This window comes from Oculina patagonica, chromosome 14, assembly GCF_052425735.1.
Source record: "Oculina patagonica isolate OP01 chromosome 14, crgOcupat, whole genome shotgun sequence".
In the NCBI taxonomy this organism is placed as follows: domain Eukaryota; kingdom Metazoa; phylum Cnidaria; class Anthozoa; order Scleractinia; family Oculinidae; genus Oculina; species Oculina patagonica.
The window spans coordinates 13,651,433-13,666,289 of record NC_135771.1 but is presented as its reverse complement, the minus strand read 5'-3'; the positions used below and the strand labels follow the sequence as shown (position 1 = coordinate 13,666,289).

At 38.7% G+C, this 14,857-nt stretch overlaps 1 protein-coding gene and 1 pseudogene across 2 annotated transcripts; one reads left to right on the top strand and one right to left on the bottom strand.

Annotated features, from left to right (window-relative positions):
* Window positions 1-2,689: 2,689 nt before the first annotated feature.
* Window positions 2,690-9,631, bottom strand: LOC144637956 (uncharacterized; annotated as a pseudogene). The gene is made up of 3 exons (XR_013567837.1): window positions 9,563-9,631; window positions 4,003-7,367; window positions 2,690-2,995 (listed from the first exon to the last, which is right to left on the bottom strand). The product of XR_013567837.1 is annotated as an uncharacterized LOC144637956 (transcript).
* Window positions 9,632-14,506: 4,875 nt separating this feature from the next.
* Window positions 14,507-14,857, top strand: LOC144637557 (uncharacterized). Its single transcript, XM_078496629.1, has one exon. The coding sequence runs from the start codon at window positions 14,507-14,509 to the stop codon at window positions 14,855-14,857; it is 351 nt and encodes a 116-aa protein (XP_078352755.1).

Genomic DNA, 14,857 nt, shown 5'->3' with positions numbered 1-14,857 from the left:
TTCTCGTCAGTAGAATCCTAATAGGAGTACGAAGATGGGTAAGAGACGTATCATCAAAACACTTTTCAAAAGAGCCCAAATGTTGTAGCCAGTAGCATTGGGCAACTCATTTTGACTAACCAATCCTTCAGCGCTTCCCATGACAGCAGTTGAAGAATATCAATACACTACAGCTAAATTTACGATTAGCGAAAACGAAAGCATTAACAAAATAATTAACATCTTAAGTGATTCAAATCTTCGCATTTTCCGTTTGCAAAAGAAGAACGGTTACTTTGATACTTTGTTTCTCTCCATTTCCTCAGTTCTTCTTTATTTGTTTTACTGAACCCCTGTTTACAACACTTGAAAGAATGAGAAAAGTTAAATATCAGAACAATAAAAATGGCGAAAAAGCTAAACCCTTTATTTAATAAACGAAAACCAATGAAGGCGACTGGCTCTTGGTGTAAGTCGTGAAGTAATTTACGCAAATAGTCTCATGGTCAGATTTAAATTACGCAAAACTTGTTATTAATTCTTTTAATCAACAAACGATACATACATTGCCGCATTTGGAGGTAAAAAATTATTTTCTTCTCAATGATGAGGAGAGTTAGATGTTGCTCACTGTTAAGCTGAAAGACTTAGGGCCTGTTTACATGGAAGGCGGGTGCCCCGGCTAACCGAGTTACCCGGCTAACCGAGCTACCCTGGGCGAGCCAACTTTTCATATGTTTCTTTAGAGAACGCATCGAAGCGTTTACATGCAAGACGGGAAACCCGCCTTGCCGGGGCACTCGGTCTGCTTGCCCGGGGCACCCTTCTAGGCGGGATAGCTTTTTGCCATGTAAACGGTTATGACCAAGCTATCCCGGCTTGCCGGGATAAGTCTTCGCGCGTGTTCTTGAATTAAATTTATGCATAAAATGCATAAATTCTCGACCCAAACAGTGCTATTTGACCAAAATTAGATCAAATTAGTTTTCTCTGTAGGCTGGAAAATTTTTCTTTGAGCAACAGCTAATTAATTCAAAATTTTCGTAGGAATGATTATCCTTACTCACGAAACAACAAATTTAATTTCAATTTGGCGGCCAAAGACTGTTAAATTTCGATTGGACGTAAACGGACGTACTAAAGTTCTAAGTGCTTCCACATCAAAATAAAACAGGTTTGAAGACGGCTAGCCTCGATTATTTAGTAAAAAGTCATATTTTTCTTCATTCATTTGGAGCTACATGGTTTTCCCACGCTGTGACACGCTTCAATGACGCTGTCTCATCCCGGGTAGAAGGGCTGTGAATTCTGCATGTAAAGGCGGGCTATGTTTCATCCCTTAATTCTAGCCGGGTAACTCGGTTAGCCGGGGCACCCTCCATCCATGTAAACAGGCCCTTAGAGTTTGTACCTGTGCTAAGCGTCACTTAGCTCCGTCTATGCCATACAAATAATGTTCCATAAAATTTAGATTTGATAATTAATGGTCGCCTCTTTACTAGCATTACCTCCACAAACAGCTACAAGGGTTTTATTCTTTGACAAACGGCTTCAGGTTTGTCATTGCAGAACAATGTCCCTAATAAATGTAGTGATTGTTGTTTTTTAATCATGTTTTATTAGTGAAAATACTTCCAAACTTCGCAAAGTTGGTCAGTGTCCTAAGGATACGTGTATACCAAGCTGACTAACCACAAACAATGACGCTTTACGTATATATGGGCACTAAAGAGGTCATTCTCTACTTACAGTATTACAGTTTGTAGAATCTCTCAGTTTTTCCTTTAAAAAGCAAATAAAGTAATTTTATTATTTTAGTCTTGTTGCAGTTAGCAAACGTTTGTTAGTGCAAAAGTTTAGCTTTATTATCTCAGAATTACTGGTGTCATGCATGTTACCTCGACTCTCTACAAGCGGACACCTCTCTAAGACGGACAGCTGCGTCCGGTCCCGAAGGTGTCCGTCTTAGAGAGAGTTGACTTTACTTCGAATGTAAAGTACTATTTACAAAACATGGAGATTCAAAGGTAACAAAATTAATAGGTTTCAAGAGGGACCAGTCATTAAGTGATTTGTTATATAGGACAACGAAGACATAAGCGGTCATTGGTCGGTCCAACATTCGCGATCGCGGGAACATTGCACTGACGTCATACATTTTGCAATGTTGCCAGCTTAGGGACCCTAAGGGCTTTTGGCGAGAAATAGTTTTGTTAAAGTGGCCAATGAGAGCGCGGGAACTTGGGGAAGAAAATTCCACCCCATTATTGTTCTACAAGTACCGTATTTATTCGATTAAGCGCCCAACCTCGAATAAGCGCCCACCCTGTAGGTAGGAAAAGTTAATAAGCGCCCAGCCTCGAATAAGCGCCCACCCCCAACCCCCTAAAAAATTGACATGCACGAGAGGAGTAAAATGAGAGATGTGAAATTGACTAAGTACTACCAAGAGACTAGCCCGGAGACCATTAGCTTTCTCAATAATTTACAGAAACTTCCAAGGATCAGTAAAAATTCGGCTTTTGGACATCTTCACGTTCTGTTATTATTTACTTTTTTCTTGCAAAATAAGCGTACTACTTGCTAAAAATGGTGACAATTTAATAAGCGCCCAGCCTCGAATTAGCGCCCACCTCGAATAAGCGCCCACTCTCAAGGTCCAAAAATTTAATAAGCGCCCAGGGCGCTTAAACGAATAAATACGGTAGAACAATTTTGCATGCTACTGTTGTGAGACCGTGCTGATGTATGGGATTAAAAAGTAAATATTTAACTTGATATTTAAGTTGAAAAATTTTACATGAAATGTTTCACCTCAATCTCTCTCCACGAGGCTTTTTCGGTGAAGACAAAAAGCGGTCGAGGTTAATCGTTTAGGTATTTTCTGTCTTGTATTTACAAGTAAGAAGTTTCTCCGCAAAATTGACAACACAACATTGGAAGACATTTCTCAACTAACTTCATCATGTTTAATCCTCACTTGAAGCTACACTGATCAGCCGTCTTGTCAAAACACCTAGAAGAGAAAACAAAATAAAAAACAAACAAATAAGGCAAATTACAAACAAACATGTTGTCACGAACTAGTCTTCCCGGTCAGTAACTTAAATCAATCTCCAAAGCAAAGTTTTAAATTCTTTAAGCCAAAAACTAAATCCTAAAATACTGAAAAAGGCTGTCGCAACCCGGCACGCTGTTTTGCATTTACATCCCTGATTTGTATCCTAAAGCAATTTTTTAAAATGAATAAAGACGGAATCCGTCAGGAGATCGAGTAATATTAATTTTTGTTGGAAAAAATTGACTACCAGAATAACTGAAATCCTTGTAAGTTATTTTCTACCCTTTTGAAAAGCTAAAGATAACACCCGCAAAAACAATTTCTTATCAAAGCCTGAGAAAATGAACTCAAAAGTTCACAAGAACCATGAAAAATATAGGTAAAATTTCACGTGTAACTTTTTTATAGAATTGTCTTTTAAGCGATTCAGTGGAATTCAGTGAAACTTCGAAATTTATTTTCAATGTTTTTGTGTTCTTAGAAGTGATTTCTTTTGTTAAGATATTTGAAACAGTAACACAGCAGTTTGCAATAAGATGAAAATAATTTTGGTACCTTATTTTTTACCAATAATACTAGAAGTCCTGGCGGATTTAGTCTTAAACATTCATCTCTATGTTTTTGTAATCTGATAAAAATTCCTAGCACGTCATTTCGCTCCCTCGTATGGCTGAATGGCTGCGGTCAGGTTTTCCTCGCCATCTTAAGGGCAAAATGGCGTAGCTATGATCCTGAAGTCAGAGTATATAGACTTAGAACCAGAGCTTTTATACCTTAAATTATACATTTCTTAGACTGGGGATGAGAATAAGCTCCCAAATCGATAACAAATAAAGAAAATTAATGTTGCATGAGTTTCTTGATTGTAAGTGATCTACAAAGTGTTCAACAGTAGATAGCATAATTTCCGTGCTTGTATTGGCATGCAGTTTTAATTTCAAAGTGAGAAAGATAATTCTTACTTAAATGTCAAGTTATCACCAATCAGCATGAAAGGTGCCCATTGCCTTACATCAGAAAAGCCGTTACATCTCATCCACTTCATGGCTTCGTGAAGAGATTCACTAGCACTTTCCCCACGAACAAGATGCTCGTAGAAATGATTCATGAACACCTCTGTTGCTATGTCGTTTAACGCCCACAGTGCCACCAACACTGAACGTGCACCAGATCCTAAGAATGCTCGAGCGATTCCAACAACTCCCTCAGCTCTGATATCTCCACGTCCACTGTGACAGCAGCTAAGTACAACCAGTTTTGCTCGCAGTTGAACTTTGGAAATATCAGACATTGTCAATAAGTAGTCTTCTTCTCGTGGGATCCTGTTAGGAGGATGAGGAGCTGGAGCAAGGGCAATTTCTCCTCTTTCGCTGTCACCATGTGCAGCGAAATGTATTAGGCTTACTGAGTTTATCACTTGAAGAACTGCTGCCTTAGTTGCTTCCTTTCCTAGCAACGGTATAACACCCAGCTTTCCTGCTATCATCTTTGCTTCATTTTCAGCAAAACGCAGTCGTGCAAAGAACGTACGGCCTCCCTTGTAACGAACCCGCCCAACATCAGGATCCCCCACTATCAGTGCGCCAGTCTGACTGTGATAGCTTGCAGGACTATTCTGAATGAGCTTCAGCGTTGTTAAAGAAGGAATGACGCGGATCCTGAAAGTCTCCGATAAATACTTTCCTTTTTCATCTGGCAGCGCGGCAAATGGAATGTTGTATAACGAACGTTCAGGAACAATAATGATTTCAGTGTCCTCGAAGAAGGCAGCCACAGGGGCGACGATCAGTTTGTAACACAAATGTAGATTTATTTCGGGATCTTGGTTTCCTTTACTATCCGTCACAATCTGGTACGATTCTGGGTCTGTTTCCGTACTTGATTTGGTTTTCCCTTGCATATCGTCCAGCGATCGGTCTTCATAATGTTCCTCTTGTAAAATGCTAAAACTTCTAAAGCTTTGGTTAGCAAAAAATTCATTCAGATTTCGTGTCATTCCTTTGGAAACAATCATTTTATTTATTGCTAAATTTTGGAAATGAACCACTCCTGTCGTCTTTAGAGTCCACAGAAACATGTCTTCAGAAGTGTAAGAGGCGTACAGACACGTAGAATTAGGTTCTTTTTTCATGATGCTTTCGATACTAACCCATGATTGAGGATTGTCTGAGATCTCTTTCTCCACAGAGTACTGGGCTGACATTAAATCTGCCAGGGCTCTGGCCCGCCCGAGTTCTGAAATTTGCAGAGCTTCATTGTGATTTCCAGCAAAACACATTAATTTACTGAGTATCCAGTAAGGAAAAACATGTATGTCGGAAAAATATATCTTAAATTGATCGTTGTTTCGGAGAAAACTCCGCAACTCCTCGCATTTTTGAATACTTTAGCTGGAGATACGACAAAGCTTCCTGATCCGCTCCTTGTGAAAATTTAACCGAGGCAAGTTTGCAAAGAGACTCGTATTGTTTTTCAACATCTCCGATCTTTTCACTTATTGCAAGTCCTTTCTTCTGGTATTCTTCTGCCTTCACGTATTCACCAAGGCACTTGAACATAGTTCCTAGGTTTGCGTAATCTGCTGCTTCTCCTTCGCTGTCGCCAATCTCTTTTCTGATATTACGTGCTTTCTCGTAATATTCCTTAGCCTTGTCATAGTCGCCAAGAGAGAGAAACACATGTCCGAGACTTCCGTAAGAGCTGGCTTCCCCTTGTCTATCTTTAATTTCTGTTTGGATTTCAAGTGCTCTTTGAAGATGTTCGTTGGCCTTGGCATATTTACCGAGAGATTGAAACAAGGTTCCTAGATTTCCATGATCAGTTGCTTCGCCACTTTTGTCACCAATTTTCATCCTAAGCGAAAGTGATTTCTCGTGATATTCTTCAGCCTTTGAATATTCTCCAAGTAACTGAAACACCATTCCAAGGCTGGCATAAGATGAAGCTTCTCCTTTTATGTCGCCAATTTCTTTACCGATCATCAGTGCTTTCTCGTGATGTTCTCTCGCTCTCTCATATTCACCAATGGACCGGTACACAATTCCAAGGTGCATGTAACTGCAGGCTTCTTCTTTTCTCGCACCGATTTTCCTTTCGATCTCAAGTGCCTTCTTATGACATTCTATAGCCTTCTCGAATTTGCCAACTGCTTTATAAACCCTTCCAAGGTTTGCGTATGATGAAGCTAACCCGTTTCTGTCACCAGTTTCACTTTTGATCGCCAGTGCTTTCTTCAGAAACGTTTCACTCTGGCTATAAGTACTAAGAGAATAAAACAAAGTTCCTAGATTTCCATAAGCTGTTCCTTCTCTATCTCTGTCACCAATTTCTTTATGTAGAGCGAGTGCTTTCTCGTAACATTGTCTTGCCCTCTTATAATTTCCAACTGAGTGAAACACAACTCCAAGGTTTTCGTAAGATGATGCTTCTCCTCTTTTCTCGCCAAATTCCTCATAGATGCTTAGTGCTTCCTCGAGACATTCTCTAGCCTTCTCGTATTCTCCGATTGATTGATGCACGGCTCCAAGGTTTGCGTTAGACAAGGCTTCTAGTTTTCTCAAACCAGCTTTTCTATGGATTGTCAATGCCTTTTCAAGATATTCTTTGGCCTTAACATAATCGCCAAAACTAATGTACACTGTTCCTAGGTTTTGGTAAGCAATTCCTTCTCCATTTCTATCGCCAATTTCTTTTCTGATCGCCAATGCTTTCTCGTAAAATTGTCTAGCCTTGTTGTATTCACCAAGTGATTGATATACCGTTCCAAGTTGTTCGTAACAGGGGGCTTCTTCCTTTCTGCACCCAATTTCTTTTCTGACCGCCAGCATTTTTTCGAAATATTCTTTAGCCTTCTGATATTTACTCCAGTTTTTATAAACAGATCCAAGGATTTCGTAACAGGCTGCCTCAATATTCCTATTATCAAGTTCTATACTGATAAGGAGTGCCTTCTCACAGATTTCTTTTGCTTCTGCGCCTTTACCGCTTTGATTGAGATAAAGTATCGCTAGTTCTAAGCAAAGTTTACATTCTTTAGGTTTTTCACCACATTCGCGGTAAATATGAAGTAGTTTTCTTCCATATTTGATCGCATTTGTGCAATCATTGATGAGACAATACGCCTTTGACATAGCCAGATACGTCCCCTTGTAATATCGTTGAATTACTTTCTCTTCCATGACACCTACTCCGTTGAGAAGAAACAAGCATTCCTCCCATAACTTGATGGCTTTTACCACTCGACGGGTGTTAAGAAGGAAGGTGGCAACAATGACGCCAACAGTGATGGCTTGTATAACTTCACTTATGTCTTTCATGGTAAGGACTTCTGTAAAGGTAAGAAGAAAATAAAAAAAAAATAAAAATAAATTTAGCATCGCAACTATTCTGTTTATGCTTTTGTGAGTGTTTGAGAAAAAATATGTTGTTTCATGTGATGTTAATATTCGTTACCAACCATTCTGGTAAAGTACAGTAAAATTGAAATAGAGTAGCAATGGGAGTTTTTCTATGGATTTCTCAGTCTTCGGGGGCACTAGTACTCTTTGTCAAGCCGTAAATCATACTGTAATTTTAAGTTCTGCATCAACCAACATTGTAACAACGTTATTCCACATTAAATGCGATCAAGGCGGTACACCCGTTTTGTGTCGACTATTACCAATCAGAATCTTACTGGTTAAGGATAAAAGAAAAGACCAGATGCTAATTTCCGAAGGTGATCGAAGTTTCTTTTATGGGACCGATCACTTACAAGAGCTTTAAATTCAATTAAATAGTTTGATTGACTAAAGCTTACGCAAGAAGCGCTTCGGTATTTCTGTTGTTTTAGGTGTCGCTTTTTTCCCGAATATAATTCACAAGAATCGAAACAGGGATTGTTTTCTCTGGATGCCAAATGATAAATAGATTTAGGCAGTTCCAAGCCTAAAATCGGATTTACCCAGTTACTTATTTTTTTAATGGACATTACAATCATGTTTCCATTCTGATTAACGGCCAAAATATTGATACTATGGTGACCCATGAATCGCTCACGTTTAAACTGAATACCACACGGCACAACAAAATATTTTCACGGCACAATTATCTTAAGGCACAACCGACCGAAAGAGATCTCCGCTGCATTATATCATACGTAAATAAAGCTGTCGCGGCCCGGTCATTAAAATTTTGTTTGTTATGCTGTTGGTGACAGCCATGTTGTTGTGTAGTAAGAGTAAGATAAACACACGAAACTGAAATCACAGGGAACTGTCTCTTCAAATTTCCTAAGTCCAAAATTGCCAATTTTTGAAATATTTTAAATTAAAATAACGGTTACGCTTAATATACTTTTCTTGGCTCGACAAATTAAAAGTTCAAATCTACCTTAACAAAGGGTGACACCTTCAACAAAACAATGTTGTAAGAATTAGAGTTTCAGAACCACTGGACTCGGGGGGAGGGGGGGGGGAGAGACTCGCATATGAAAGTGATGGGGATGCTCGTCGTCTCGCTCAGGGTTGTAAATTTCGGATTTTTGGTCTCGCTTAGGGTGTTCCGGGCAAAACGCCAATATTTTTAATAAATTCTATTCTAAGTTTTCTGGTATCTTTTTGGGCTCAAGAGAAGCTTGAGCCACACCCAGGTTGGACTCTTTTAGGGGTTCTTTTCAAAATTTCCGACCAGCATCCCCTACCGTTTCATATAGGAGTCTCCCCCCGGGCTGCTAGCTTTCGATTTCGACTCGGGAAATCTTTTGAGTACACAATGAGAGTTATGACAGTACGAGTTAAAGTAATTATATTCGAGAAATATATGCCTTTCCAGGGATTTCAAGAAGATATTTGGCATAACTCTTTAGTTAATATTTTTGGCCTAAAACAGCGACACGCGTGCGCATATTTATACTTTGTACATCTGCTTTAGCGTAATAGGCGTGAAATGTCATTAGGTTTTTTAAAAATTCGCCAGAATAACAACCTCCCGGGGGGGGGGGGGGTACTCAAAAAAGTTTTATACGGGGAGGCTCCGCCCCAAGTTCTAACCCCTTACCCTTTTATATACCATTTTTGACAGAAATTGTACCCCTTTCGTATACCTTTAACTGAAAAAAGGTACCCCTTTCATATACCTAAGAGACATGGCGTGGACTTAAAATAGGACGTTTTCTTGTCATTTTTATGTAGCGCTCAATAAATTAAAATAATACAGCCATAAATTGCGTCTGTTCGAAATATTTTAATTAAAGGCCCTTTTAAATAGCCAAATGACAGATTTCCATACCCTTTCATATACTTTAACTCGTGAAATCCCTACCCTTTTATATACCTGAAGCCTGAAAAAGGTGCCCCTTTCGGGCGGAGCCTCCCCGTATAGGCCATTATAGGGAGTACCCCCCCCCCCCCGGAACAACCTCCATCCCAATTCCAAATATATTGTCCAAAAGCTACAAATAACACACGTAGCTAAAAAGTCGTTTTAGATTTCTTCCGGGGTTGTTTTTTGTCTAGGTGTAAATCAAATCAAGATTGTACTCACCACTTCCCTTTCGCTGTGTGGAAAGACAACAAACGCGACAGCGTCACTTTTCAACAGGTCAACTTTGTCTAAAAAGTACAAAAGAATGTCCACGCAGGATGATTTAGCCTAACGCCAATTGCTGTGTAGCTAAATGTGCAAAATGTGCTTAAGAGTGTATCCATAAGAGGACCAGGCAACATGTGATACAGCTCATATCACCGATTTCGCCCAAACTTAGCATAAATGTTGGGTATGGTGAGCTATTTACTGTGACAAAACATCAGCTCAAAATATTTTATTCCCTTCAAGTTATGGCACCTTTTGCAAAAATGGCCATTTTTCACTAATTTATGCATATTTAATTAGCTGACTTTGATTAACCAGTTCCACAAGAAAAAAAGACTTCTGAAAATAAAATTCACTGCATTATATTCTGTGGTTATTAGGCTTTAAGTACAATAATTCACTTCAACCGTCTGATTTGATTTCTTCTCCTCAAACGGTCTTTTGGAAGGTACACATTTCGTACTGTTGGAAATAGCCTTTAACTAGTGCCCAATATCTCCCATGAGCAACAACTTATATACATTATTCTTACATGGGTAATGAAATCCATCATTAAACTTCACAAAAATGCCACAAAATGTCTGGGGAATTCCATATTCTATTATTATTGAGGAACTAAACACACGTGACTTAACGATTTCTTGCTATTTCATCAAAATTCACCGAAACACAGAAGCCATTTATTTGCCTCAATTTGGCACAAAATCGGTACGAAATAGCTAATCAAGCATAAATTTATAGATAACAATCAAAATATTGGCGAAGATTGGCAGTTAGGACATTTTTCGGAGCGTTTGCAGAGCCATATAATTCGGCAATGTTGTGATAGTAAATGTAAAAATAGCAGCGACAGATTTTCTTCACAAGCTCGCTCAATTCAACATGTAGGCACATCAAAGTTAAGAAACAAGAAAGTAATACTACATACATGCCACTTATCGACACACAGATGCTTTCTTTTGAAGAATTTGTTCTTCCTCGCTGCACTTCGATCCTTCGATCGATCTCAATTGGCATGTACTGTTGCTTTGAGGCGCGATGAACTTAGCCAATACATCGTGGTTCATTCTTCGTGAAAGGTGTAAACAGGTTGTCAATAAAGTCATTCAAAGAGCTGTTAAAAGTTCACGGAAGGACACTTGTCTCAGCCAGTTTGAATGAAATAAATTTAACTGGAAAATAAACAGCCGCCATGTTGTATTTGTACCTTTGAGCCTGCCGTTTCAGTCAGCGGTAAAGCCGTACACTTAAGCAAGTACGTAGTGTAGTCATCATATAGTTGTTTGACTAAATCCTATATAGGGATATTCATAGAGGGGATACCACAGGTAACCAAAGCGTACTATGAGAGTTTGTATGGATGTACTATAAGAGCTTGTATGGATTTGAAATAAAGTTGAGAAAAATATCTCTTTTTACCGGGGAAAAGTTATAATGAAACTTTAAACCTTACCTGGTGTCACGTTTTTGTATTTCTAGTGCTTTAGAAAGTCATATGCATACGCGCGATTTTCGTCTTAACCCTCCTGTTGCGTACTAAAAGAAAGACTTTCTTTTATAGTACGCAACAGACGGTTGACTTTCTTTTAGTACGCAACAGACGGTTAAGACGAAAATCGCGCGTATGACTTTCTAAAGCACTAGAAATACAAAAACGTAACACCAGGTAAGGTTTAAAGTTTCATTATAACTTTTCACCGGTAAAAAGGGATATTTTTCTCAACTTTATTTCAAATCCGTACAAGCCTTCTTAGTACATCCACACAAACTCTCATAGTACGCTGTGGTTACCTGTGGGGATACATAGCCTAGCCCTACACAGCTATACACGCCTATACATAGCCCAACACAGCTATACACAGCTATACACAGCTATACACACGCGTGTTCATTTGCTTTTCCTCGGCAAATGTTTATTTTCGTCGGAATAAGTAGCGGATGGTGTTATCTACCCTCTGAACAACCGGGGCTTGATCTTAGCCTTATAAGTTGTGTGCGTTTCTTGTAAAAGTGAGAATTTTTTTCAACTTCTCCATTGAATTTTTTTGATAAATAGTTGAAGAGAAATACACTGGATGCAGTGTAATGTATGCGATGCAATCAGTTTTGATGCTCTGAAATTGAGCTCTGAAATGTCGGAAACCATTAAATAATCAGAGCAAGTTTTTCCATCTTATATCAAACTAGTATGTTTATTTTAAAGTGTCCCCATTTAGTGGTTTTATTACTGCTATTTTAGTTTTTGACACTCAAATAAAGGTTTTTGTTCGTCATTTTGGAACATAAACAATTATTTTGATTTGGTTGCCGTGCATGCCGACCGTTGAACAGAAAAATCAAGAACTCTGTTTCGGTGAAAATCAAATGGAACAGTATTTTTTCTGGAAAATCGCTTCGGAGATTGACGGAACGTCAGAAATTTTCTTACCATTTGTAAGGTTTCCCAGTTCTAGTCTCCCATCCTTCAGGTCTCCCACCAACGGAAAGAAATAACAGGAAACTGAGCTACAAATGGTAAGCGACATCTATTTCGGTTAGTTTGCTAATTTTGGAAAGAAGCCTTTCCATTTTTCAGTGGTCATTCCAACCGGTTCTCTCCAACAAATGGTAAGCACCCTAGAGTTCGTTCAGCATCACATTGCGGTAAACACGTCAAGCTGTAGCGGAGGAAATTGTTTTCCCTGCGACAATTTGAAAATATTCTCATTTTCATCACAAACTTATGATCGCGCGTGTGGTCACGCGTGATGGACGCGTGATGCCCAGTGAACGGCCGTACCGCTGACTGAAACGGCAGGCTCAAAGGTACAAATACAACATGGCGGCTGTTTATTTTCCAGTTAAATTTATTTCATGCAAACTGGCTGAGACAAGTGTCCTTCCGTGAACTTTTAACAGCCCTTTAAATGACTTTATTGACAACCTGTTTACACCTTTCACGAAGGATGAACCACGATGTATTGGCTAAGTTCATCGCGCCTCAAAGCAACAGTACGTCAATTGAGATCGATCGAAGAATCGAAGTGCAGCGAGGAAGAACAAATTCTTCAAAAGAAAGCATCTGTGTGTCGATAAGTGGCATGTATGTAGTATTACTTTCTTGTTTCTTAACTTTGATGTGCCTACATGTTGAATTGAGCGAGCTTGTGAAGAAAATCTTTCGCTGCTATTTTTACATTTGCTATCACAACATTGCCGAATTATATGGCTCTGCAAACGCTCCGAAAAATGTCCCAACTGCCTTTTCTTCGCCAATATTTTGATTGTTATCTATAGATTTATGCTTGATTAGCTATTTCGTACCGATTTTGTGCCAAATTGAGGCAAATAAATGGCTTCTGTGTTTCGGTGAATTTTGATGAAATAGCAAGAAATCGTTAAGTCACGTGTGTTTAGTTCCTCAATACTAATAAAATATTGAAGTCCCCAGACATTTTGTGGCATTTTTGTGAAGTTTAATGATGGACTTCATTACCCATGTAAGAATAATGTATATAAGTTGTTGCTCATGGGAGATATTGGGCACTAGTTAAAGGCTATTTCCAACAGTACGAAATGTGTATCTTTCAAAAGACCGTTTGAGGAGAAGAAATCAAATCAGACGGTTGAAGTGGATTATTGTAATTAAAGCCTAATAACCACAGAATATAATGCAGTGAATTTTATTTTCAGAAGTCTTTTTTTCTTGTGGAACTGGTTAATCAAAGTCAGCTAATTAAATATGCATAAATTAGTGAAAAATGGCCATTTTTGCAAAAGGTGCCATAACTTGAAGGGAATAAAATAATTTGAGTTGATGTTTTGCCACAGTAAATAGCTCACCATACCCAACATTTATGCTAAGTTTGGGCGAAATCGGTGACATGAGCTGTATCACCTGTTGCATGGTTCTGCCCTGTTCTCTCACGGGCACACTCTTAAACAGAACAGTAGCTAAACATTTAAATCAAATTAACTTTATCTAGAAGTCCAAATCTGTCGGGTTTTTTCTTGATTTTGTTATAAAAGCCATTAGAAATTGTTCAGAATTGATTAAATAACTAGTTAATACTTTCTTATTTCTACCGCCGACAACTTAACTTGCTCCCACCCCGCTCCTGTAGCATACCATTACCAAAACCATCAATTTTAATCTCCCGAGTTTTACTCTTATCCTATGCACAAAGTATTTCTCCACCGAAATATTTTAAGCAATATAGGACAACAACTTCCGATAAAAACATGGGATAAACCTTCTGTACTCACCGTTTTATAAGAATTCCAAATCGGAATAAAATCCAACTCGATCTGCGCCAGTTAAATAGGAATCTCTTACAGCTACCAATGACATCAGTTTCAAACCATGTGATAAGCTTTCATTTTCGAGTGGAGTTCTTTCAGGAAAAATACATCAAGTAAGAATGTATTCTCAGCAACCTTGATTGGTGTTATGAAGTTACAAAAACAAACAAACAAGCAATAAACGAACTTTTGTTTTCTAAGACGATGACGAATGCTAAAAGAAATATCAAAAAGGAATGCTTCACAAATGAATTCAATTAAGACTGACACTCTTCCTTCATTTTCTTACAGAATGTTATTTACCATAAATAAACACATTCTGACTTAAAGTGAGTTCAAGTCCAGTCGTAGTATAATAAAATTGTGCTTATTCTCTGATGTAGGCTGGGCCAAACGGAAAAATATTTTATTCAATGTCAGAGCGCTGAGCCTCGGATTGTACATTGTGTAGTAAAGTCCAATTTTTTCCGATTCTTTCCCGTAAAGTACTTCCACTCAGTCAATAAATACATTTTATTCCTCCTCCTTTTGTAACTGGTCAAGTTGAAACTAAAGTTTTCAAGGGTCAGGTTATTTTATACGAAGCGGTCCAAAGTGTTTATTAGTCTCATAAAAATGTTTGACATTTGCTCCATTGTGATCATTGGTATGATTCAGCGGCTCCTGTTCTCGCTGGATAACAAGCCTGGTTGGCAACCACTGAAACTAAATCAAACAGGAGAGTTAAGTCATATGAAAGATTGGTCCATCGTCAGTTGCTCTGACCATGGACCAATATTTGGAGGAGGACCCGATGTTTACATTCCCAGCAACGCCTCATCCAGTAACAGCTCTTTCACAAACCCTGGACACACCTACAGCGCGCCAACTGGTCACATTGCAGGATCCCCCTTCACCCAGTCATTCCTGGCGGGTAGTTGGTACTTTCAAACTGACGAAGTGGAAGTCTTTTATGAAACTACCTGA

Coding starts and splice junctions, on each gene's coding strand:
- LOC144637557 (XM_078496629.1), top strand. CDS start 14,507: ATGTTTGACATTTGCTCCATTGTGATCATTGGTATGATTCAGCGGCTC.